The 23,570-nt window shown below is 61.5% G+C and overlaps 5 protein-coding genes and 10 non-coding genes across 22 annotated transcripts; 9 read left to right on the forward strand and 6 right to left on the reverse strand.

Moving 5' to 3' along the window:
* The first annotated feature begins 17 nt into the window (after nt 1–17).
* Nucleotides 18–2,647, forward strand: JOSD2 (Josephin domain containing 2). 6 transcript variants are annotated; one of them, XM_074854794.1, is made up of 5 exons: nt 18–159; nt 1,176–1,365; nt 1,457–1,582; nt 1,687–1,881; nt 2,142–2,647. In XM_074854794.1, the coding sequence occupies exons 2-5, from the start codon at nt 1,205–1,207 to the stop codon at nt 2,260–2,262; spliced, it is 603 nt and encodes a 200-aa protein (XP_074710895.1). In that variant the 5' UTR covers nt 18–159; nt 1,176–1,204; the 3' UTR covers nt 2,263–2,647. The 6 variants fall into 6 exon arrangements, with proteins under 6 accessions (XP_074710895.1, XP_074710892.1, XP_074710893.1 ...); XM_074854791.1 differs by lacking the exon at nt 18–159 and adding an exon at nt 226–302 and having other exon boundaries at nt 1,962–2,647; XM_074854792.1 differs by lacking the exon at nt 18–159 and adding an exon at nt 226–302 and having other exon boundaries at nt 1,991–2,647.
* A 460-nt stretch (nt 2,648–3,107) lies between these two features.
* TRNAE-CUC (transfer RNA glutamic acid (anticodon CUC)) lies at nt 3,108–3,179 on the forward strand. The gene has a single exon. It is a non-coding gene; the product is annotated as a tRNA-Glu (tRNA).
* A 204-nt stretch (nt 3,180–3,383) lies between these two features.
* TRNAT-AGU (transfer RNA threonine (anticodon AGU)) lies at nt 3,384–3,457 on the reverse strand. The gene has a single exon. It is a non-coding gene; the product is annotated as a tRNA-Thr (tRNA).
* Nucleotides 3,458–3,667: 210 nt separating this feature from the next.
* Nucleotides 3,668–3,739, forward strand: TRNAD-GUC (transfer RNA aspartic acid (anticodon GUC)). Its single transcript has one exon. It is a non-coding gene; the product is annotated as a tRNA-Asp (tRNA).
* Nucleotides 3,740–6,067: 2,328 nt separating this feature from the next.
* On the reverse strand, nt 6,068–6,139 carry TRNAM-CAU (transfer RNA methionine (anticodon CAU)). The gene has a single exon. It is a non-coding gene; the product is annotated as a tRNA-Met (tRNA).
* Nucleotides 6,140–6,390: 251 nt separating this feature from the next.
* Nucleotides 6,391–6,462, reverse strand: TRNAA-CGC (transfer RNA alanine (anticodon CGC)). Its single transcript has one exon. It is a non-coding gene; the product is annotated as a tRNA-Ala (tRNA).
* Nucleotides 6,463–6,568: 106 nt separating this feature from the next.
* Nucleotides 6,569–6,650, forward strand: TRNAS-GCU (transfer RNA serine (anticodon GCU)). The gene has a single exon. It is a non-coding gene; the product is annotated as a tRNA-Ser (tRNA).
* Nucleotides 6,651–7,085: 435 nt separating this feature from the next.
* On the forward strand, nt 7,086–7,159 carry TRNAN-GUU (transfer RNA asparagine (anticodon GUU)). Its single transcript has one exon. It is a non-coding gene; the product is annotated as a tRNA-Asn (tRNA).
* A 147-nt stretch (nt 7,160–7,306) lies between these two features.
* TRNAG-GCC (transfer RNA glycine (anticodon GCC)) lies at nt 7,307–7,377 on the reverse strand. Its single transcript has one exon. It is a non-coding gene; the product is annotated as a tRNA-Gly (tRNA).
* Nucleotides 7,378–7,424: 47 nt separating this feature from the next.
* Nucleotides 7,425–8,590, forward strand: LOC141937243 (histone H2B 5-like). The gene has a single exon (XM_074854808.1). It carries the CDS (start codon nt 8,112–8,114, stop codon nt 8,490–8,492), a length of 381 nt encoding a protein of 126 aa, XP_074710909.1. The 5' UTR covers nt 7,425–8,111; the 3' UTR covers nt 8,493–8,590.
* A 1,153-nt stretch (nt 8,591–9,743) lies between these two features.
* LOC141937242 (histone H2A type 2-C-like) lies at nt 9,744–10,655 on the reverse strand. The gene has a single exon (XM_074854807.1). The coding sequence runs from the start codon at nt 10,541–10,543 to the stop codon at nt 10,154–10,156; it is 390 nt and encodes a 129-aa protein (XP_074710908.1). The 5' UTR covers nt 10,544–10,655; the 3' UTR covers nt 9,744–10,153.
* Nucleotides 10,656–11,390: 735 nt separating this feature from the next.
* Nucleotides 11,391–11,463, forward strand: TRNAK-UUU (transfer RNA lysine (anticodon UUU)). Its single transcript has one exon. It is a non-coding gene; the product is annotated as a tRNA-Lys (tRNA).
* A 158-nt stretch (nt 11,464–11,621) lies between these two features.
* On the forward strand, nt 11,622–11,693 carry TRNAQ-CUG (transfer RNA glutamine (anticodon CUG)). The gene has a single exon. It is a non-coding gene; the product is annotated as a tRNA-Gln (tRNA).
* Nucleotides 11,694–12,981: 1,288 nt separating this feature from the next.
* Nucleotides 12,982–19,898, forward strand: SLC27A5 (solute carrier family 27 member 5). The gene is made up of 10 exons (XM_074854693.1): nt 12,982–13,630; nt 14,973–15,182; nt 15,694–15,852; nt 16,452–16,576; nt 16,664–16,858; nt 17,589–17,679; nt 17,910–18,108; nt 18,202–18,299; nt 19,164–19,294; nt 19,722–19,898. Exons 1-10 carry the CDS (start codon nt 13,138–13,140, stop codon nt 19,896–19,898), a joined length of 1,878 nt encoding a protein of 625 aa, XP_074710794.1. The 5' UTR covers nt 12,982–13,137.
* THAP7 (THAP domain containing 7) lies at nt 17,583–23,508 on the reverse strand. Of its 3 annotated transcripts, XR_012626871.1 has the most exons (6): nt 23,448–23,508; nt 22,784–22,863; nt 22,140–22,295; nt 21,321–21,461; nt 20,642–21,243; nt 17,583–17,699 (listed from the first exon to the last, which is right to left on the reverse strand). XR_012626871.1 is itself a non-coding variant. In XM_074854773.1 (5 exons), the coding sequence occupies exons 2-5, from the start codon at nt 22,861–22,863 to the stop codon at nt 20,703–20,705; spliced, it is 918 nt and encodes a 305-aa protein (XP_074710874.1). In that variant the 5' UTR covers nt 23,448–23,508; the 3' UTR covers nt 20,326–20,702. The 3 variants fall into 3 exon arrangements, 2 of the variants coding, with proteins under 2 accessions (XP_074710874.1, XP_074710875.1); XM_074854773.1 differs by lacking the exon at nt 17,583–17,699 and having other exon boundaries at nt 20,326–21,243; XM_074854774.1 differs by lacking the exons at nt 17,583–17,699; nt 23,448–23,508 and adding an exon at nt 23,157–23,338 and having other exon boundaries at nt 20,326–21,243.
* Between the last annotated feature and the right edge of the window lie 62 nt (nt 23,509–23,570).

Below are 23,570 nucleotides of genomic sequence, written 5' to 3' on the forward strand. Positions count from 1 at the left end.
ACGGGAGGAAGGTCGGCGGGCGCTCGGCGCAAAGCACGATGGGAGGAAGGTCCGAGGGCCCTCGGTGCAAAGCACGAAGGGCGGAAAGGCAGCGGTAGCGCGGCACAAAGCACGCCGGGAGGAAGGGCCGCGGCCACTTGACTGGCTGAGGGGGTTGAGGTTGGTGCGGCGCAAGGCACGCCGGGAAGAAGGTCCGCGCCCCCCCGGGCCGCAGCCGCGGTGCACGCCGGGAGTTGTAGTTCCGGCCTGGCGCGGTGGCTGTGGGGGGATGCGGCCGCCGTCGGCCCCGGAGGAACCGCGGGGTGCGCTGGGCCGGACCGGGGGGCCCGGGGAGGTCCTGGGGGGCTCGGGGGAACCGGAGAGGAGCGGGGAGCGCCGGGGAGGGCCCGCGGGGCCCGGAACCATGGCCTGGCTGCCCCCAGGAAGGGCCTGGAGGAGCGGCGGAGCGGCCTGGAGGGCGCTGTGGGGGGCCTGGGTGGGCCCCGGGGGGGCGGGGGCTTGTTTGGGGCCCTGGAGGGTGGTTGCTTTTGGGAGGGGGGGGGCAGGGCCTGTCTCGGGGGTCCGAGAGGGGTGTGGGAGTGTCTTAGGAGTGCGAGGGGGGGTCTGGAGAGGCCCAGGAGGGTCTGGGGGTGTCTGAGGGGTGCAGGAAGGGGTCTGGGGGGCTGTGGAGAGTGGAGGGGTATCTGGGGGTGTGGGGGGGTGGTTGTTTTGGGATGCAGAGTCTTGGAGGACCCAGGGGGGGGTCTGGAGGTATCTTTGGGCTGAGGGGTATGGGCAGGACCCGGGGGCGCTCTGGTGGCCTGTTTGGGGGTGACTGGGGGATCCGGGGGGGGCTGGATGGACAGGGGGTGCCTGACGGCTGTTTCAGGGGTTCCTGGGGGGGGTGGTGTCTTGGGGAGCCTGGGGGTTTGGGGAAGAGGGAGACTAGGAGGGTGGGGGGTGTGTCTGGAGGGTTTTTGGGGGGACTGATGGATGCAGGATGGGGCTGGGGCATCTGTGGGTGCAGGGCGAGGGGTGTGTGTCTCTGGAGGGTCTTTTGGGGTGCAGGGGGTGGCTGGAAAATCTGGGGGGAGTTCGGGGGGGATCTTGGGGTGCAGGGGGGTGGCTGGAAGATCTTGGGGTGGGGGATCTGATCCCCACCCCCCACCCACTTAATTTCACTCCCCCCCCAACAGGCAGCCGGGGTCCCCCCAACCCCACGACCATGTCGGGGTCCCCCCTCCCCTCAGCGGCAGAAGGGGGGGGCCCTCCGGGGGGGCTCTACCACGAGCGGCAGCGCCTGGAGCTCTGCGCCCTCCACGCACTCAACAATGTCCTGCAGCGACCCTGCTTCACCCAGGAGGCCGCCGACGAGATCTGCAAGAGGCGCGTGGGCACCTCGGGGCTGCCCTTCCTTTTGGTTATTTTAACCCTCTTTTGCTAATTTTCTCCTTTTTTTTTTTCCTGACCCGTCTAGGTTAGCCCCCGACGCTCGCCTCAACCCCCACCGCAGCCTTTTGGGCACCGGCAACTACGACGTCAACGTCATCATGGCCGCGCTGCAGAGCCTGGAGCTGGCGGCCGTTTGGTGGGACAAACGCCGGTGCGACCCCGCAATCCCGAGCCACCCCCGCACGCTATTTTTTTTGGCCTTTCCCCCCATTTTTTTTAACTCTTTCTCACCCTCTTCCCCCACCCCCTGGGCAGGTCGCTGGAGCGTTTGGCGCTGGGCCAAATCTTGGGGTTCATCCTCAACGTCCCCTCGCACGTGTCACTGGGGTTCGTGGCGTTGCCGTTGCGTCGCAAGCACTGGTTGGCCGTTCGGCAGCTCCATGGCACCTACTACAACCTCGACTCTAAACTCCGGGCGCCTGTTGCCATCGGTGGCGAGGCCGAGCTCAGGTGGGTGACGCCGGGTGACGCTGGCAGGTGACGTGTGCAGGGGATGATGGGTGTCACCAACCCCCTCTCCCTCCGGGCAGGGCTTTCCTACGGGATTTCCTCTCCCAAGGGCTTTGCGAGGTTTTCCTTGTCGTGCCGCGCGCCGTGGAGGAAGCCGGCGCTTGGCTGAGCCCTGAGTGACTCGTCACACGCCAGCGGGTGACAACAGCGTCCGCCCTCCGCTTTGGGATGAAACCGCGACGCTTTGGGTCTTTATCCAGGCGTGGCTCAGCCGCAATGGGGGTTTGTTACCACGCGAAGCCGGATGGTTTTGGGGAGCTGCGGGGACCCCGGAGCACGTGCCTGCTGTCACCGCATCACTGCGGTGCTTCGATCCTCTGATTTCGCCCCGATTTCGCCTCCCTCTCGGCACCGGGATTCCTCTGCAACGGGGTGTTGTAGTGGGGCTGACAGCGGGGACGGAACTGGTGTGTGTCACGTCGCGGCGGTGCATCCCCCCGTGTCAACGCGCCGCTTGCGCACCGGTCACGCACCGGTCGCTCCGCTTGTGCATGTCACCCTCCCACCGTCCTCGTCACGCGCCGTCACGCGTGTCACACACCGGTTGCGCGCCTTTCCCCGCACCACAGCCGGGTTATTCCCGTCTCTTCCCGGTGCTGGTGTCGCGGTGTCGCGTCCCCTGGCTCGATGGCACTTGGTGTGACCTCGGGGACACCCGAATGGGCTTAAATACCCACGAAAAAGGGATTAAAACTGCCGGTTTACAGCTTTGTGTCTCCGTTGCAGATCACCAAGTCGCCCCTACTCGGGGTGCGCCTCCTCCTGGGCTCAGCGCGAGAATCTGGGGATGAATAATCCCCAAAATCCCCAAACCTGACCCCAAATCACTAACGCAGCGCAGCCCAGCTCGGCCGGGATTCCCTGGGCTGCTCGGAGCAATAAAGAGCCTGAAGCTTAAAGGGAGGAGGAGGGTCTGTCTCCAGTGATGAAACGGGGGGGGTGTTTATGGCGCTCGAGCGGTCAGCGCGGTGCTGCGGCCCCGGGAGGAGGCCGGGGGGGTCCCGGGGAGGGGCGGCGGGGCCGCGCTCGCGTCGTTGAGGCGGCTCCAAACCGCGCGCGCTGATTGGTTCTTCCCGCTGAGCGCACTCAGCCAATAGCTGCACGGTGTTTGGATCCGCCCCCGTTGGCGGGAAGAAGGCGGCCGGCAGGAGAAGTAATCATAACTCTCCCTGGTGGTCTAGTGGTTAGGATTCGGCGCTCTCACCGCCGCGGCCCGGGTTCGATTCCCGGTCAGGGAAACGACTTTTCCCCGCCTCCCCCCCCCCCCCCTTATCATTTTAAATTTTTATCCACCCATTACGCCTCGGCCACGGCGCCTCCTTCCGTTCTCGGTATGCGCGGGCAGGAGGCGGGGGGGCAGCCGGTTTTAGTAAAAAAAAAAAAGGGGGGAAATAATAAAAAAACTTTACGCTTTCCTATCGCGATAAAGCACGACAGGGCGGAGGCACCGCTGGGATTCGAACCCAGGATCTCCTGTTTACTAGACAGGCGCTTTAACCAACTAAGCCACGGCGCCGCGTTCCCGCCCGATCCGCGCTCACGCTCCATCTGCGGCAGCCGCCGGCGGACCCGCCCCCACCCCACCAGCACCCCCCGGGGACCCGCCGCCCCCCGCGTGTCCGCGGCAGCCCCGGTTCTCCCACGCGGTGGCCGCGCTGGGAGGGGGAAGCGCCGAGAGCCGCGGGCGGGTTCAGGGACCGGCAGCCCAGGCGATGCCTCAGCCCCATCCTCGTTAGTATAGTGGTGAGTATCCCCGCCTGTCACGCGGGAGACCGGGGTTCGATTCCCCGACGGGGAGGTCTCGTCTTTTCGTTAAAATTCTTTTTTACCTTTTCCCCGGGACCTCCCGCAACCCCCCCGGATCCGCATCCCCCCGCTGCGCGCGGAGCGTGGATTCTCTTTTCCAAGACAAAAAAAAAAAAAAAGGTTCAGAAGTTCCCCCCCCGCTGATTTTATCCCTACCGCTCCGGGACGGCCCAACCGCCTCGATGTAGAGCGGGTGAGTCATTACACCAACTTTGTAACGCTCCCTGTACTCAGGGATTGATATGGACCCCGTAAAGCTGATGGAATTATTGTTAAAATAACGCTAAATGGGTATTTTTACTGTGGTTGACACGGGCAGGGGTCCTGGAAAGGCTGTGCGGAGACGAGCGGCCCAGCCCCTTCCCACCGCACACGAACACGCACTATCCGCTCCCCGCCGCAGACTGAGCGCACCCGCCCCTCCGCCGGCGTTTATATAGGCCGTGAGGGCGGACCTGAGGGGGAACTGCAAGCAGCGCGCTGGAGCCCCGCCTACCACAACCTCCCCTTCGCCATGTGACCAATCGCGACGCTCCCCTCACCCACCAATCAGACGGCGGTGCTGGAGTTTAAACCCAGCGTTTTGGCACCAAACCGCGCGCGTTTCCCGCCCTCGTGGATCCCTCCGGTGGGAGCCAGGACCTGTTCGATCGAAATGTTCCCGCTGCGAGCAGGAGGCTGCGCTGGGACCCTCGGGACGCTCCATCCAACAGGATCGGCCTTGTGAAGGTGTCCGGGCAGCCACCCGTGCGCTGGGTGTTTATACTGCAACAAAGAGCTTCACTCCGCAGTCAGAATCGGTGTGACTGTGATATAGAAATGTTAAGAAATTAAGCACATCACTAAAGAATGGTTAGCTATAGTAGACCTGAGAGTTGTCTGTTTAAGCTAAGGCATTTTGAGCTGTGGGAACAAGGCATTTTTGAACTGTGAGAACAAAGAAACAAGTACACATAAACAAAGATAGAGGCCCCAAGGACCGAGGAGGTAGCACCATGGTGACAGAAGATAAACAGGCATTTTATGACCCAATGGAATGGGTCTGGGCCCCCGGCACCCGGAGATAGAGGACATTTATGACCCAAAAGGATGACTCCCGACCCGAGGATACGCATCACATTTCAGACATGGGACCCAAAAGGATGACTCCCAAGGATGCGCATCACATATCAAACATGGGAACCAGAAGGATGACTCCCGACCCAAGGGTGTGCATCACATCACATTTCAGATAAGGCGGAAGAAACTGTTGACACAAATCTTTAGAACTAATTACACTTTTGTTATAAATTTGTGCTGTGAAACCTCATGAATATGTATAAGATACCTGCATTTAAGTCATAAATTCACAGGCTTGGGTGTGCACGATAGGTAGAGAGATCCCCCATGCACCCAGCGCTGCAGTGAAGAATGCCTGTTTTCTAACACTCTGAGTCTTAGAGAGTTTTTCTTCAACCACCTTTTCGGTATCAACTGTTCAGCAGGGATTCTTTATTCGCAGCGCTGGGGATCGCTCACCACGAGTGCTGCACCTACTAACAAAACACTGACTAATATGCACCAAAACCATACATATTCATCAGATTCCCTGGAAAAGGCAGCCTTATGCTAATGAGTTCTCAGAATTCATTTACATAGTCTGAGCGTGTGTAGTAAAAACAGAGTGAGGGTCTTCTCCCTCCTTAGCGGTCCACAGAGTCTTCCTCACACTGTCCGTTGGTTGAACTTTAGGTTTCTCGTGTCCATCTCTGGTCATGGAGTGACCTCATCCCTCCTTCAGCTCCCGTTTGTTCCAAGGAGGTCAGTTCAGACCAGCTTCCAGTCGCTTATCTTGACAGTGGCGTCTTCTTAGACACTTGGTTTTTAGGTTCCCGCTATCAGGGATGTACTCGGGGAGTTTTTCAGACTGTCCAGGGTCTGTCTTATCTTCACTAGGCAAGGAGTTAGAGGTTTCAAAACATCTTACAAGTGGGTAATGACTAGAGAGGGGAGTTAGGAAAAAAAGTACAATTACATACATTGCAGTAAAATACGGGAAAAATAAAAGCTAGTGAAACACAAGTGATGGTTAACGTTAAAACTAAATGTCCCACTTTACAGGTCCCTGTACATGAGCAATTTGAAGTGTACTTGTAGCAACTTCAATACAAAAAAAAAAAGAAAAAGTGATGTTCAGGAAGGAGAGTAATTCAGTTAAACACAGTTGGGGGAGGAGGGGGGTTCATACTTAGCAGGAGGCGCTGGGGACATGAAGCAAATGCAGAACTGGTGAATAGGGAGAATAAAATGAATACGAAATTGTGAAGAAGGAAAAAACGCGTAGCAGAGGATGGTTTCGATCCATCGACCTCTGGGTTATGGGCCCAGCACGCTTCCGCTGCGCCACTCTGCTGCTTACAAAACCCCGCTTTTGATTTGCGCTGATAAACCAGATTTGGAAACATTCCCGCCCGCAGCTCGGCGTGGGAGGAGACCGGGTGCGGTGCCCCGTGGGGAGGGTGGGACGCGATGGGGTTTTCCGAGGGAGGAGGAGGAAAAAAATTGGGGTAAGGGGAGTCCCCTTCCGCGCCGAGTCGTTATTCCCCTCCCGCCAGGACCGCTCCATAAAACAAAGAAAGAAAAGGGGGAGGCGGCCACCCCCGCTGGAGATGCCGGGGATTGAACCCGGGGCCTCATACATGCGAAGCATGCGCTCTACCGCTGAGCTACATCCCCTGCGCGCGCCCCGCGCCCACCGTCGCCCTTGGCACCGCCTCCCCCGGGAGGCTCCGCCCCCTCCCGGCGAGGCCCATGGCGGCGGGGCGGAGAGACGCGCCCGGCAGACGAGGTGGCCGAGTGGTTAAGGCGATGGACTGCTAATCCATTGTGCTCTGCACGCGTGGGTTCGAATCCCATCCTCGTCGGTCGCTTCACGTTTTGTTCCTCTCCTTCCGTATAAAATTTCCGCCCGTCACTTTTCACAATTTTCTGGGGCTCCCGCGGCACTTTTGGGGGGAGTGTGTGTGTGTGAGCCCGCGCAGTTCCGCACCCCGTCTGCGTGCTCCCTGCCCCCTCCGCCCCAGTTCCTCCAGGGGCTCCGTGACACACCCCAGATTTCAAACCTCCCCCTTCTATCGCGGAGCCCCCACCGTCGAATTTTCCAAGGCGCCCCCACCCGTTTTGGCAGGATTTGGGGGGGAGGGGGGCGCCGTGCGAGCTGTGGAGCGCAGCAGCGCCGTTTTCTAAGCTGGGGACCCCCACTGTTTTGCAAATGTGGGACCCCCCCCACACCGGGCGGCGCAATCCGGGGGGTTCGCGGGGTAGCGAGGGGCGGGGGGGGGGGGCGGCCGCCACCGCGGGTCTCTGTGGCGCAATCGGTTAGCGCGTTCGGCTGTTAACCGAAAGGTTGGTGGTTCGAGCCCACCCAGGGACGGCGATAAAAGTTATTTTCAACGTGAGTTTTATTTTTCTGGGTGGGAGCGACGCGTCGCGTCATTGACTGTTCCCAGGAGAAACGCGGCTGGAAATGACGGGGGGAAAGGGGGAAAAATTGAAGTGGAATGAGGGAAAAAAGAAGTGCTGCATTGGCCGGGAATCGAACCCGGGCCTCCCGCGTGGCAGGCGAGAATTCTACCACTGAACCACCAATGCTCCCGCTAAGGAGTACTTCAGAGACTCCGAAATAAAGGGATTAATCCCCAAATAGTCCCATTGCGCGTAAAATTTTTCTGCGCCTGGTGGAGGGGGACCTGCTCTAATAGGGATGCCGCACTAATTAATATTAAAAGCGATTAGAAGCGTTAGAAGCGCTTCTCTTTGCCTGTGCCCCTTTACGGCCCGCAGCGCCCGTTTGAATTTCGCGCGCTCGCCGTCGATTGGCCGCCACGGGCGGGCGGGCGGGGCCGCGAGGGGAATCCCGCGTCCGGCCCTCACTGAGCAGCGGCGGCTCCGTCGGAAAAAAGGGGCCGAGGGGGTCCGGTACCGGTTTCTCCCCCGGGGAAATCCCGCTACGGTGCCGCAGAGGGGGGTTCCCGACAATTGCAGCCCTCAGAGCCGCCTTCGCTCCCCTCCGGCGCGGCGCGGAGCTCGCACAGGGACCAGCGCGGCTTCCCCGGCTCCACCCCGGCGCTCCACGCTGTGCTCGGCAGGATCCAAACGGCATGATCTGATTGGCTAATGATCAGCGTCCAATCACAGCTTGCGGTTTGGAGCCTGTATATTTGCATGCGCGGGGTCTCTCCGCAAGGGGCGCAGCGCGCTGTCTCAGCCAATGGGAGTGCGCAGCTGTTGAATCCCTCATTTGCATAACGGTGCTATAAAAGCGGCGCCGCCCGCTGCGCGGTTTCACTCCGTGACTCGGTTGCGGCGGCTTCAACGACAGTGCGATGCCAGAACCGGCCAAATCGGCGCCCGCCCCTAAAAAGGGCTCCAAGAAAGCCGTGACAAAGACGCAGAAAAAAGGCGACAAGAAGCGGCGCCGCAGCCGCAAGGAGAGTTATTCCATCTACGTGTACAAGGTGCTGAAGCAGGTCCACCCCGACACCGGCATCTCCTCCAAGGCCATGGGCATCATGAACTCCTTCGTCAACGACATTTTCGAGCGGATCGCGGGGGAGGCGTCTCGCCTGGCGCACTACAACAAGCGCTCCACCATCACCTCGCGGGAGATCCAGACGGCCGTGCGCCTGCTGCTGCCCGGCGAGCTGGCCAAGCACGCCGTCTCCGAGGGCACCAAGGCCGTCACCAAGTACACCAGCTCCAAGTGAAGGCGCTCGGGCGCGGCGGCGGGAACCGGCTCCACTCACCCCAACGGCTCTTTTCAGAGCCACCCACTCGGTCACCAAAGAGCTGATGTTGCTGTTGAGATGGTCCATTTTTTTGTCTTTCCGAGAGTCGTAGCGGTTTGGGAGGTCGTGGGAAGGTTGGGGTAGATATTGGGCGTTTTAAAAGCTGTCCTGAATACAGATTTTTTTACTGTTTTTCAAGAAAACGCTGTTTCCAGGCGGCACTTACGCCTTAAGCTGCGCGCAGCCACGCCGGGTCGGGGTTGTTCGTGCTGCCGCTTTGGCCTTCAAACCGCCGCTCCGCTCTGATTGGTCCAGATGGACGCGAACGTCATCGCGGGGCGGGGCGGGGGCTCAGGGAGCGGCAGCGCAGGTTTCCCTCTGGTCCGCACTGCCTCTATAAATGGTGTGGGCGTGGCCGTAGCCGCTATTACGAGCGCGGGGCTGTGGGAGGGGTGGCACACCCAGAGCGAAGGTGCCCGATCCTGGACGTGGGTGTTATGTGGCGAAATGCACCGATACGGTGTAGGGGGAGTCGCGCTCTGCCTTGGATTTTATCGCTTACAAAGCTTGTTTTGAGAAGTGTCATTGTTAGTCTCTTTGGGGGGCAGAAATAAGGCTTTTCTGGACTGCTAGAAGGAAATAAGTGGAAAAAACCCCTTGAGATTGCTGAATATAAAAAACCTCCTTACCGTGTACTTGAATACCAGCTCTGTGTGGGGGTGGGGGATACGCCCCCACCCTATTTTGTACCCTTAATATTTATTACGTAGACAAGGTGAGTTCTTGTGTGGGCGCTGGTGTGGGGGTGAGCTGGGGAATCCCAGCCAGGCTCGTTAACCCCCAGCGTTGCCTGCACGTAGGGCAGGGAATAAAAAGCACCAGTTATGGCCTTGAAGGGACAAACTGGGCCCCGTTCTTTCTGGGGTCGTTACGAATATTGTTTCACACATTTCGGGTCGCCCTGAAGCGAGATTTATCCCCAGCGACCGCCCAGGCTACCGGCGTCGCTGAGCGAGATGCGGGAGGGGGAATCCAAACAGCGCTCAGCCATTGGCTGAGCCGATTCAGTAACGGACCAATCAGCGCGCGAAATTTGGAGCCGCTTTAGCGGCACGGTTGGAGGCGCTCCGCGCGGTGCTCTCAGCCAATGGGTGAGCGCGGACTGGAGCCTTCATTTGCATAAGTACAAGCGGCGGCAGCTCCGAGAACCGCGGCTCCGACTTCGCACCCTGACGCCTTTATTAATACAAATTAACGCGGTTTATTTCGGCAGCCGTCCTTGCTCAAGGCGTCATCAGACCCTCGATTAAAATCATCGTTTCACATCTTTGGGGGGCAAACCCCATCTTCTTTTCCAGTGTTTTTCTTGTCACGTTGCTGCTTTTGGGGCTGTTTAATGAGTTTTGGGGTGATGGTGCGTTACCTCCGAGCCTCGATGCTCCCCCCGTGGGAGGATCAAGAGCAAAGGAATAACTAATTAACGCTCATTAGCGCCAACCCCCCCCTCACCCCGCTCCTCCAGCCCTTTTCCTGAAGCGATGGGTGGCTCTGAAAAGAGCCTTTGCATTTATTAAAAAAAAAGAAAAATTATTAAAACCTCAAGGCCATCTGGAAGCTGCTCCCCCCCTCCTCCCGCCGCCTCACTTGCCCTTGGCCTTGTGGCTCTCGCTCTTCTTGGGCAGCAGCACGGCCTGAATGTTGGGCAGGACCCCGCCCTGCGCGATGGTGACGCCGCCCAGCAGCTTGTTGAGCTCCTCGTCGTTGCGCACCGCCAGCTGCAGGTGCCGCGGGATGATCCGCGTCTTCTTGTTATCCCGGGCAGCGTTTCCCGCCAGCTCCAGGATCTCGGCTGTTAAATACTCCATAACAGCGGCCAAATAAACGGGAGCGCCGGCGCCCACCCGCTCGGCGTAGTTGCCTTTACGGAGCAGCCGGTGGACACGGCCCACGGGGAACTGGAGGCCAGCTCGGGACGAGCGCGACTTGGCCTTAGCACGGGCCTTCCCGCCCTGCTTCCCGCGCCCCGACATCCCCGCCTGCTCCGCAGCGGCGAATGGCACCACCTCCCCCTCGCCCGGCCTTTTATACCCTGCTGGGGAGCGAAATGACGCGTTTTCATTGGCTGCGACAGCACTGGCCGAGGACCAATAGAACAGCACTGCCTCCTGGCCAATAGTAACGCGAGGTTTGGAGCTGCCTCATTTCCATGCGGGGTGTGGCCAATCAGCGAGCGGCACGGATGTTATAAAGGGAGGCTGGAGAGAGCGGGCGTCGGGTAGGGCTGGGAGGTGGTGGCGGAGGTGCGGCTTGTTTCTTCAAGGAACACATGGAAATTTAAAGCCTCTTTGTGTATTAAAGCTTTTTTTTTTCATATTAATAGCTCGGCACAAGTCTGCTGTGAGGCTGAGGGCAAGCCGCTGGCTCCCCCTCTCCCGCAAAAAAAGAATTTTAAGGCTTTCAAAGAGCTATTTCGGTCACTCGGCGCGACAGGGCCTCAGTCCCGTCACTCGCACACCCAAGGGCAGAGTCACCGTCCGGTGCTGGGCGCTGATTGGCCGCGCTGGGATCCGGCGGCCTTCCCATTGGTCCGCGCGAGAGAAACGACTGGGGGGCGGTTCTCACTCAGGTCCGCCCTGAGCCTTCATAAGGGAGCTCCTCCCACCGCTGCCCCGCGGCTGCGCGTTTTGCGGCCTCGGGTTTACGTTCGCACACCGCTATTTCCTCAACAACACCTTTTTCACCTTAAAACCTTTAAAAAAGACACGGGTTTAGCCCCGAGGGTCCGCCCTTTCGCTCTTTCTCCCCGTTAACTCCGGGGAGGGGGGGAATTTCTGCCCGCGCAGCCCATGAGGAGGCGCCGGGGGAGTGCTGGCAGGAGCCCGGATAGCTCAGTCGGCAGAGCATCAGACTTTTAATCTGAGGGTCCAGGGTTCAAGTCCCTGTTCGGGCGAGCGCTGTTTCTCTTTTCCTGCCCCTTTACCCCCTCCCCCGCGCGGTCCCCGCTGTCCCCCCACCTCCCGGCCAGACTCTTTTTTTATTTGATATTTTTTTGGGCGGCGGAGGCGGCGTGGAGGCGTGTGGGGCGCGGCGGCGCTGGCCGGGCGGGCCGGTCCCATGGTGTAATGGTTAGCACTCTGGACTCTGAATCCAGCGATCCGAGTTCAAATCTCGGTGGGACCTTCCTCGTCTTTTGTGACCATCACCCTGTGTCTGGGCAGGGGCGGGGGGTTCCTGCGCTGCGTCCCACCCCTTTTGGGGACCTCTGGGGACACTTTGGGGACACTTTGTGCCCCAAGTGTGTCACAACCCCCCCAGGTATGACGTGGGTTTCCCAGAACGTGACCCACCCCTGGGGACTGTGTGAGACATCCCACACGTGATGTCCTGTGGGGACAGGTGTGACACCCCACGCACGACACCCTATCAGGGATCCCCTATGAAGTCCCCTGTGTCTGTCACCCCCACCTTGGGGACCACAACTGTGACCTGGAGGGGGAGGTGACCTCATGTCACCCTGTCCCCAAGGGATGCTCTTGTACCTCCAGCCACGAGCCCAGGACACAGCCCCCCTGGACACTGGCTCTCCCAGTCCCTCCCAGTTCCATTTTCCCCACGGCAGGACCTGGCTTCTCCTGCCCCATGTCCCCAGTGGTGGTGGCCCTCGTCCCCAGTAGGCGATTGGGGATGATGGGGACACAGTGCCCGGAGGGTTGGTGGCCCTGTGGGGCAAGGACAAGACCCCCGAGCAGCCCCGTGTCCCACAGGGGACAGCCTGTGGCACAGAGCGGGGACACAGGGACGTGAATATGGGGACACGGACAGGGTGGGGGGCACCGGGTTGGGGACAGGGGACCATCTTCCCCCCAGTAATCTCCTTCGGGGCATCCCCAAGGCGGGGACGGCCGGGGACGTCCCGCTACCTCACCCCAGGCCAATGTCCCCTTGCCGCGGTGGCACTTTGACCTCGGTGCCACCAACCCCGATAAACCGGTGACCCCAAAATTGCAAAATCTTCTTGAGCAAAGGGCGATACAGCAGCTGCCAAAAAACCTGTTTGATCCTTGTGATAATCTTAGAGCCTGTGAACACCCGGGGTTGCAAATCGGAGGCAAAGGTGACGCGCTTGGCGCCGAGGCTGCACCGGTCCTCTGGGCTCCTTTGGTTTTTTTTATTAATTTGCAGAAGGATGATTTGTCCCGTCAAGAAGCAGCTTGCCAGGTGCTCACACCCAGGTTGGGGATTTAAACAGCAAACTTTGTTTCTCTGCTGGCGAGGAGGAAAACCCCGTCTGTGTGTCGGTTTGCACAGGAGGGGGAGGCGCGCGGTGGCCGGAGCGTTTCAGCGTTGGAAGGGGCCGGAGCTGCGGCCGTTTGCCAAGAACATCGAGGGGGAAAGGGAGCGGGTTTCTGGGGTGGGGTTTGCACTGGGCAGCTCATGGGTGTGAGCCGCCTCCGCGGTGCCACACCCACACCCCGGGGAAAAAAAAAAAAAAAAAAAAAAAAGCAAAGAAAACAAACCACCCTAATCCTGGCAAAGCCGGGCCGGCGCCGGGGCAAGGTGCGCGTGGGGCGGCCCTTGGCCAGCGGCGCCCAGCGGGTGCTGCCGCGGCCCCGCGCCCGTGGCCATGGCGCTGCCGGGGGCTGTGGCGGTGGCGGCCGGGCTGCTGCTGCTGCTGCTGCTGCTGGTGCCGGCGGCCGCTCGCCGCTACCCCTTGCTCTGCGTCGACTTCGTGGCCTTCGCCACCATGGTCTGGTCCTCGGCGCGTTGCCGCTGGCGGCTGAGCCGCCGCCGCCCCGTCACCCTCCTCGACGTCTTCCAGGAGCACGCTCGTCGCCAGCCCCACCGGCCGCTGCTGCGCTTCCAGGACGAGGTTCACACCTATGAGGACGTGGAGCGGCGCAGTAACCGCGCGGCCCGGGCGCTGTCGCGGCGCTTGGGGCTGCAGCCGGGCCGCGCCGTCGCCGTTTTCCTCCCCAACGAACCCGCCTACGTCTGGGCCTGGCTGGCGCTGGCCAAGCTGGGCTGTCCCATGGCCTGTCTCAACACCAACGTGCGGGGCCAGGCGCTGCGACACGCGCTGGCCACTGCCGGGGCCACCCTGGTCCTCGCCAGCCCCGGTGAGTGGCCCCCGCCCGGGGGGGGTCGGGGCGCCGAGGGGTCCCTCCCCCCCCACCGCTGCCTCTGGCGGGGCGCAGATGGGCCGGGGGGGGGGTCTGGGAGTGTCAGCGCGTGTACGTGTGTCTGCACGGGTGGCAGTGGCAGCATGCGTGTCTACACGGGTGTCGGTGTCTGTGCAGGGACTTACATGTGTGTCAGTGTCTGTACACGTGTCTGCATGGGTGTCGGTGTCTCTGCAGGGATTTACACACGTGTGTCAGTGTCCATACATGTGTCTGCATGTGTGTCAGTGTCTGTGCATGGATTTACACGCGTGTCAGTGTCTGTACATGTGTCGGTATCTGTGCATGTGTCTACATGTGTGTCAGTGTCTGTACACGTGTCTGCATGGGTGTCGGTGTCTGTGCATGGGTTTACATGTGTGTCAGTGTCTGTACACGTGTCTGCATGGGTGTCGGTGTCTCTGCAGGGATTTACACACGTGTGTCAGTGTCCATACATGTGTCTGCATGTGTGTCAGTGTCTGTGCATGGATTTACATGCGTGTCAGTGTCTGTACATGTGTTGGTGTCTGTGCATGTGTCTACATGTGTGTCAGTGTCTGTACACATGTCTGCATGTGTGTCAGTGTCCGTGCAGGGATTTACACACATGTCAGTGTCTGTACATGTGTCTGCACACGTGTCAGTGTCTGTGCATGGATTTACACACATGTCAGTGTCTGTACATGTGTCTACATGTGTGTCGGTGTCTGTACATGTGTCTGCACACGTGTCAGTGTCTGTGCATGGATTTACACGTGTGTCAGCTCCTGTACATGTGTCTGCATGCCTGTCAGTGCCTGTACATGCATTTACATGCGTGTCAGTGCTCTTACATGCTCCTGCGCACATGCCTGTGACACACGTGTGGGTGTGAGACACGTCAGGGCCGTTTACCCCGAGCGTGCGAGAGGTTGTTCCCATTGGGGCACACACCCCCCCTCCCCAGCTGGGGCGGTCACGGCTGCTTGTGCAGCCCTTTGCACACGCATGTGCAACACCCCCACGCCCCGGGGAGTGTGTTGGGGTGCGCTGGCCATGCCAAGGCCACGGGTTAATCATCACCAACCCCTTCCCGGGGGTAAAGGTCCTTCTATTTTTTTTTTTTGCATCACACTTTTGGGGGGAGGAAATGGGAAAAAAAGAAATCAGGGCAGGAGGCAGATGGACCCCCTGGGGCCCTCAGGGGCCATCTGGGGGTACCCGGGTGCCCCCATGGCTGTGGGATCCCCTCCTGGCTGCTCACCCATCCGGGTCCCCGGGGGCGCCCGTCCCCCCCCCGTCCCCCCCGTCCCCGCAGAGCTCCGGGACGCCGTGGAGGAGGCGCTGCCGGACCTGCAGCGTGACGGCACCCGCGTCTTCTACCTGAGCGCCCACTCCCCCACGCCGGGCGTCGAGGCCCTGCTGCCCGCCATCGAGGCGGCCTCCGACGAGCCCCTGCCCGCCCACCACCGCGCCGGTGTCACCGCCAAGTCCAAGGCTGTCTACATCTACACCTCGGGCACCACCGGTGAGACGCTGGGGCCAGGAACCCCAAACCTGAAGGGTCTGATGCTGGGAGGGGTTGGGTGCGATGGGGGAGGTTGTCCCCCCCCACCGGGGGCCATGCAGGTGACGTGGGGAGGTTGGAGGGGTCTGGTGGGGCCTTTCTCCAACCTTGACCCACGTGGGGCCACCTGGGTCAGGTTCCTCCTGGCCGTGTCCAGGGGACGGTTGGGTGTCTCCAAAGACGGAGACCCACCACGTCCCTGGGTCTGTCCTCGTTGGGACGGGGAGGGGGTGGGACCTCCCTCATCCAACCCCGAACCTGAACCAGATCCCACCCCGACCAACACAGGCGCATCGGGCTGAGGTTCCTCATGGCTCCTCCCAGCGGGGTCTGGAGATCTCTAAGGATGGAGACCCACCACCCCCTGGGGAAGGGGTTTGCCCTCCCGTGCCACCCCTCAGCCCCAGGACCTCCCACCCCACATGAGAACTTCCAAGGAGGACATTTCCCACCCTCTGCTCCCACCCCCCAGGGCTGCCCAAGGCAGCGGTGATCACCGAGACGAAGCTGATGATGGTGGCCAACCTGGGCCGGCTCTGCGGCCTGCGGCCCGATGACATCGTCTACACAACGCTGCCGCTCTACCACGCGGCTGGGCTGCTCATCGGGGTGGGAGGGTGCTTCGAGGTCGGTACGTAGCCACGGCGGCCATGTGGCCCGGCCAGCAGGCGAGGACAGGCAGAGAGAGGTGTTGGGGATGGAGGGAGGGAGGGAGAAACATGTGGGGAGGGGGAAGAAGAGGGAGCTGTGTCCACAGATGGATGAGTGGACAGTTTAGATGGATGGACGGACGTTTTACGGAGCTGGACAGATGTTTTCTGAAGATGAATGTTTTAAGCAGATGGGCAGGTGGATGTTTTATGGAGCTGGACAAATGTTTGAGATGGACAGATGTTTAAGGAGATGGACAGAATTTTTCTGGAGGTGGACTGAAGGATGATGGAAAAATGAGGATGGAGAAAAGAAAAGGAAAGAAGAGAGGAGATCTCTGTAGCGATAAATGGATTAGTGGGGGGATGGACGGACAGACGGCAGAAAGCGTAGGGATGGAAAAGGAAAGAGTCGGATGAAAAGATGACAGGAGAGGAGACACGTGTCTACATAGCTAACGGGTGATCGGGGGTGAACGGACAGGACAGACACTGGTGGGGACGGACGGATGGACGGAGAAAAGGGAAAAACCCGAGCGAAAAGGGGAGGGGTAACCACCACCCTGCTGCGTCCCCACAGGAGCCACCTGCGTCCTACGGGCCAAGTTCTCCGCCTCCCAGTTCTGGGACGACTGTCGCCACTACAACGTCTCCGTCATCCAGTACGTGGGTGAGCTGATGCGTTACCTCTGCAACACGCCCCGGGTAAGTCCCCGCCAGCCCAAAACCCACCCCAGGGGGGGAGATGACGCCGTGGGGCGCGCCCTGAGATGGTTCTTGGTCACCCCGCAGCGCGACAACGACCGGGAGCACGGGGTGCGCTTGGCCATGGGCAACGGCCTGCGGGCGGAGGTGTGGAAGGAATTCCTCCAGCGCTTCGGGCCCGTCTCCATCTGGGAGTTCTACGGGGCCACCGAGGGCAACGCCGGCTTCATCAACTACACCGGCAAGATCGGGGCCGTGGGCAGAGACAACGTGTTCCTCAAGGTGAATGGATGATGATGACGCTGGTGGGGGGAGCAAACTCTCCCTGCCCTGGGGAGATCAATACTGCACCTCGAGTTGGGTTGACGCCAAGAGTGGGGCGTCTCCTGGATACCCTCTTTGTGGTGACGCAAATGGTGACTCCTGGGGGAGCCGACACCGCCCATCAGACTGGGTTGATGCACAAGCAGGACCTCCAAGATCCCCTCTTCATAACCAAAAAGAGTTCCCTCCACCTGGTTGGCCAACGTTGACCCAACAGCATTGACTCAGTCTAGGTTTGGCGTGTCCATGGTGACCTGGACATCTTATAGCCCCTGAGAAAGGCCACTTCGGTGTCACTTCAGTCCCCAGCCACCCACGTGTTGAGCAAAAGCTACAAACATCAGGTTTTCTCCACCCTTGTCCCACAGTTGCAACTCTCAGCATTCTCCCTTGGGCCTTTGATTTGAAAGATTCCGCAATGAGTTTGGTCACCGGTTGAACCTATTAAGAGTAAATCTCATTTGAAGGGTGATTAACTCCTTTATATTTAAATATAAAACAAGCAGCTGCTCAGAATGTTGGGATTTGGGGTGGGGGTGGGTGGGGTGGGGTGTGTTTCTGTGGGTTGTAATGAACAAACAACAGAAGATTGGCGCTGGCGCTGGAGGGAAAAGTCTTCTCGCTGCTTTAATCCCGCCTTTCTCTTCCACCCACCGGTCTCTCTCTCCGTCTCTCTCCTGCCCTCCAGACTTTTGCTCCCTTTGAGCTCATCAAGTACAACGTGGAGAAGGACGAACCTGTACGTGACGAGCGCGGCCTCTGCATCCGAGTCCGCCCCGGTAAGAAGAGATGAGCCTTTCTGGGAGGAAAGAGGAGCAGACGAGAGGGTTGAGATGCATCAAAGCCACCTCTTGGTCCTTATCACCATCATCTTGGTGGCTGGAAGCTACCAGAAACCCCTCAAAGACACAGGAATGTCATCCCCGAGCCGCTGGTGGGGCACAGAGGTGACATTCCCCAGCGCTGGCCGCTGCTGACCGGCCTCCAACCCTCCTTTCCCTCCCCAAAGGTGAGACAGGGCTGCTGGTCATCAAAATCACCAAGAACACCCCTTTCGATGGCTACGCGGGCGATTCCCAGAAGACAGAGAAGAAGGTCTTGAGGGACGTCTTGGTCAAAGGTGACGCCTTCTTCAACAGCGGCGACCTCCTCATGATTGACCATGAACGATTCGTCTACTTCCAGGACCGAGTGGGAGACACTTTCCGGTAACTCTGACGCTCTCACACCCACGTCTGCGAGGGCAACGTCCCCTCCCAGCCCAAACGCCCCCTCACAGCTTCATCCCTTCTCTGTCCTAGTTGGAAAGGCGAGAACGTGGCCACGACAGAGGTGGAGGCCACTCTTGCCATGGTGAACTTCATCCAGGAGGTCAACGTCTACGGAGTGTCCGTGCCGGGTGAGTACCGGGGGCTGCGGGGAGGGCGCATCGGACCAAAATCAGAATCTGATGATGTTTCTGCCATGTGATGTGTCCCCAAACGCGCCGAGCGGCCACTGAGAAGCCTAAAGCAGAATGGAAGGGCCCTACAATGATCATCTAGTCCAACTGCCTGACCACTTCAGGACCCAAAATAGAGTCCAGTGTTGTTTTGGGCTCGTGATTACCACCCCGAGGGTCCAAACAGCCACCAAGAAGATGAAGACAGGACTGGGTTGCCCAAAAGAAACATCTAGTGTTGTTTGGGGAAAGTAACACATCCACGTAATGGACCACTAAGGCGGCTAAAGTAGGACTTACTGACCCAAAATAAGTTTCTGGCACGGCTTTGGCACACAGTGGGCTCCTGTGAAGGTCTGAGTGGCCACCAGGAAGGTCAGTGGAGGCCTTGGCTGCCCAAACCAAGTGTCCAGCATTGTTCTGGGCTTGCAACATGGTCCAAGTAGCCACCAAGAAAAGTAAGATGGGACTCGGTTGCCCAAAAGAAGCATCTGGTGGTGTTTTGGGCAACTGTCATGTCTCCATGATGGTCCAAGTGGCCACCAGGAAGAGTAAAAGGTGACTCAGAAGTGTCAGTTCCTGTTTTGGGCACACAAAGTGCCACCGTAATGGTCCAAGCAGCCACTAAGGAGGCAAAAAAAGGAAATCTTCACCCAAAACAAACACCCAGCATCGTTTTGGGTACACGATGTGCCTCCATCAGGTCCCAGCGGCCTCCCTGAAGGCTAAAGGGGACACATCCACCCAAAAGCAGCGTCCAGCGTCGCTCTGGGCACGCGACGGGTCCCCAGAGCAGCCCCGAGCCCTGCGGTGCCGTTGCAGGGTGCGAGGGCCGGTGCGGCATGGCAGCCATCCGCCTGCGGGCCGGGGCCAGTTTCGAGGGCGAGCACCTCTACGCCTTCACCAGGGAGACGCTGCCCAGCTACGCTGCTCCCCGCTTCGTGCGGATCCAGGTCAGCGCTCCCGGCTCCCTCGGGGCGGCTCCGGAGGGGGGGTTCTTCTCGTTTTTTTGCCCAGTGAGTCCCTCGGGCGGTTCGGGCGCCAGCGCCGGTTTCCAGCGACTGCGTTGGCGTCCCCCCAGCTCCCACGATGGCCCCGCTGAGGGTGCGGGGTCCCCCCGTTACTGGTGACAGTGCTGGTCCCTCGCGGCGGGTGACGTCACCCCAGTATCGGTGACAACGCCGGGGTCACCCCTGCTGACGGCGCCGATCCGCCTCCTGTGGGCGTCTCGAGGCCCCACACGGGTCCCCCCGGTCCTGCGGCACCGGCTGCCCCGTCCCCGTTTCCCGCAGCGTCCTCCCGTGCTGGCAGCACTGGGGTCCCCCGTTTCTGGGTCACCCCGTCCATCCCCCCCGGTTCTGAGCACCCCGATCTCCGCAGGACGCTCTGGAGATCACGGGGACCTTCAAGCAGTGCAAAGGCAACCTGGTGAGGGACGGCTTCGACCCCGGCGCCACCCGAGACCCCCTCTTCTTCCGCGACGACACAAAGAAATCCTACGTGCCCCTGAGCCCCGACACCTTCACCGCCATCCGCGACATGAGGCTCAGCCTGTAGGAGCCGGGACCCGCCGGGGCCTCCTGGGGCAGTAACGGCCTAAGGGCCACCGGTGAGGCCAATTTGGGGCTAATCGGGCATTTTTCACTGTCTCTGGGGAGTTTTTAACGGTGTCGGAGCACGATGAGGGTGACGGGCTGGTCTCGGTGCTCGCTATCCCGCTCCGGCACCTCCGGGCCAAGCCGGTTGCGGAAATTAAAGGCTTAATTCTGATTATTTGGGTCCAGGCGGGCACTGGGCCGTTGACGGCCGTTTTCTGGGGGCTGACCCGCTCGTTTTCCTTGCTGGAGGGGGCAGATGGTGCCCAAAATCCTCCCCTCTGCCGGGAATATCTGCTCAGCGCCTCAGGTTCAGCCCTGGAGACGCATCAAGCGTCAAAACACTCACACTCCCACCCGCAGCTCGTGGAGCCACTTCAGCTCACCCATCCACAACAAAACCGATTTATTTCTCCCCAATCTAATTTTCTGGCCATCAGTGACCTAAACGGGCTGGGGGAGGCAGCCCGGGCTCCCCCGTACATGTCAGACACCCACGACGCACACCCAGCCCCCCCCGCCCTTCCCCAGCACCCGCCGGGGGGGTTTAACCCCCACAACAGGAGCTTGTTTCTCCCTGCGGCCGCTTTCTGCCGGGTCACTGAGCAAAACCCGCTCGGGGACGCTCTCCGGCTCCTCTCGCTCCCAGAGGCGAGCCGCCCCCTTCCGTTTTTCATAGAAAAGGTGAAATCTTTATTTACAAACCTTCCCGGCAGCACCGGGGTGGGGAGGAGGAGGAGCAGAGCCGCTTTTCTGCCGGGAAGCTTCACTCGGCGCCGTCCCCGAGGAGCTGCAGCTCCACCAGCCGCGCCGGGGGCTCCTTGGGGGGCCGGCGAGCCTCGGGGGGGCCGCGCCGCTCACGCTGCAGCTCCCCCACACGCAGCCGCAGCCGCTGCTCCCGCCGCTTGCAGGCCTGGAGCTGCCGCTGAGCCTTGTCGAGGGCGTCGAGGGCGGCCTCGGCGCGGCGCTTCCAGAGCAGGGCGCTGCCCACCTGGTAGCTGTGCTCACTCTGGATGTAGGCCCCGGCCGGTGGCGGCAGCCGCAGCATGTACAGGGAGGGGGAGACGGGGCGGGGGGGGGCCGGGGGGTCACCCTCGGGGAGAGCTGGGGTAGCCGTGGCTTCCTCGTCCCCTGTGGCCACCAAAAGGCTGTCCGGGAGGGGACCGCGGGCGCCCGAGGGGCCAGGAAGGGCTGGGACACCCCCGTGGTCGCCGGCAGGGGGGGCACCGGGGTCTTCGCCCTCCCCGGGGAAGCAGGAGACGTCGGCGGTGAAGGGGGGGTCCGGTGGGGAAGGGGTGGGGTCCTGCCTGCACAGGGGAAGAGCAGATTAAATTAGGGGGGGACCCAGCAGCACCCGACATCACCCCCACCCCCTGGGACTCACCTCCACCTCCTGGTGGCCCGAGGGGGCTTTGGGGTGTCACTCTCGGGCGTGGGGGGCTTCGGCTTGGTGGCCCGGGGGGGTTTGGGGGAGGCCGACTCGAAGACGGTGGGCACGGCCCCTTCCTTGAGACGGTGGTAGCCACTGTGGGGGGTCGGGGGGGGTCAGTGGGTGGTGTGGGGCACTTGGGGGGCCCCCACAGGCCTGGGGGGCAGGGGATCCCCAAGGTGCCCCATGTCTGTCAGTGTCCCCGGGGTGTCCCCAAACCCGCGGAAGTCTCTGGGGGTCTCTGCAGCTCTGGGGGGTCCCCACAAGCTCTGGGGAAGACTTTGGGGAAACTCAAAAGCCTTAGGGGGTCCCCAAAATGCCTTGGGGGGGGTTCCCACAGCCTGCAAGGTCTCTTGGGTCCCCTAAAGCCCTGAGAGGAAATAGAATGGGGGGGGGTGTGTCCAAAAGCCCTTGGGGGCACCACACAACCCCCAGGTCCCTGGGGTGGCCCCAAGACCTTGGGGGGGGGGGGGGGGGGGCGGTCCCTGGGGTGCCCCAAAGCTCCAGGGGAAGGTTTGTAGGCACTGAAAAAGCACTGGGGAGTATGTGGGGGGGTGTCCCCAAAAGCCTTGGCAGGGTGATCCATAACCCCCAAAGTCCTGGGGACCCCCCAGCTGGGAAACTGAGGCCAGGGGGGGCCAGTCAGAGCAAACCATTTCCACTCCCAGCAGGGGACGGGCAGAGCCCAGTCTGGAGAAATCCCTTTGAAACCAAAGAGGGGGCACGTTGTGCATCAGGCTGCTCCCTCTCCGTGGGGGGGGGGACACGCCGTACCTGAAGCCGACTATCTCGAAGCAGCTCTTCTCGAAGTGCTGGGAGCAGAAGTAGATGTACTTGGAGGCCGGGTCCCAGCGGCCCTCCCCGCTCGCGTCCCGCCGCTGGCTGTTCTCCAGCCACAGCGCCCGCCGCGGGTTGTCCTTCTTGGGCAGCCTGGGGGGGCGGGGGGGACACACACGAGTCAGCTGTGGGGCTGCGGCCTCCAATCGCCCCCCAGCCCGTTTTCTGCAGGGGTGAGGGGCTGCACCCCCCCGCCCCCCGAAAATGGAACGGTCCAGGGAGGCCCCGTTAAAGGGGATGGGGCTGAACCATCCCTGAAATGGGGAGTTGGGTGAGGAGGGGGCACCCCAGCTCGTCCAGATCATTGCTAAGGGCGGGGCCACGCCTGGGAGCGGGCATTGCTAAAGGGGGGGACACACACTGATATGGGGGGGGACACCTGGGACGGGCCATTGCTAAAGGGGGGGACACATCTGGGCCAAACCATTGCTAGAAATTGGTGGTGGCAAATGAAGCGTGAAAGAGGTGAAAAACCACCCAAATAAAATCATCTCACGGCAGAAACAGTGAAAGCGCTCGGGGGGGGCAGGGAAGAGGCGAACGGGGGCTCCCCCCCCGCCGAGGGGCGCGGGGGCACCCACCGGTGGAAGGAGATGCCTCGGTCGCGGGTCTCCCGCGTGTCGCGGGTGCAGCAGCCGGCGGCGGAGCAGTGACGGGGCATCTGGGGGGGGAGGAAGAGGGGGGTGAGAAGATTCTTCCACGGGAACCCCCCAAAACTCCACCTGATCGCGGCTCCCCCCTGTGCCGCCCCCCCAACCAGCCCCCACCCCCAAATCCGTGTGCCCCCCCCGCCAGCCCCAGAGGCCCCCCATGACCCACCCCCCGCCCCCCCACATCCCCGCGTTCCCCCAAGCCGGCCCCTCCCCCCGAGACACCCCAGACCCCGGGTCCCCCCCCGAGCCCCACAGAGACCTCCCGGCTGCCCCAGGCCCCCCCGGGCCCCCCCACACCCACCGGTGCCCCCCGGAAACCCCCGGGCGGCCCCGCCCCGCGCCATGAGGTGACGGGGGGCCCCGACCCCCCCCGGGACTGGGGACGGAGGGGACACGTCGGGAAGAGTCCGGGCGCCCCGGGGCCGCTGCCAAGGGCCGCTCGCGGGGGCCGCGGTTGCCAAGGGGGGGGGGCGGGGGGGCCGGAAGGGGCGGGGCCGGGGCCGGACTCTCCCTCCCGTCCCCCCCCCTGGGGCCGGTTCCGGGGGCCGGTTCCCGGGGCCGGTCCCGCTCCCCCGGCCCGGCGCGGCCTCACCTCGGCGCTCCCATCCCGCCACCGCGGCCGCCCCCCCCCGCCCGCGCGAGACTCCGCGGGACCCCCCAAACCTCGCGAGAACGTGACACCCCCCCTCCCCCCCCCAGCGCCGGTAAGCCCCGC

This window comes from Strix uralensis, chromosome 38 (genome assembly GCF_047716275.1).
Source record: "Strix uralensis isolate ZFMK-TIS-50842 chromosome 38, bStrUra1, whole genome shotgun sequence".
NCBI lineage: Eukaryota > Metazoa > Chordata > Aves > Strigiformes > Strigidae > Strix > Strix uralensis.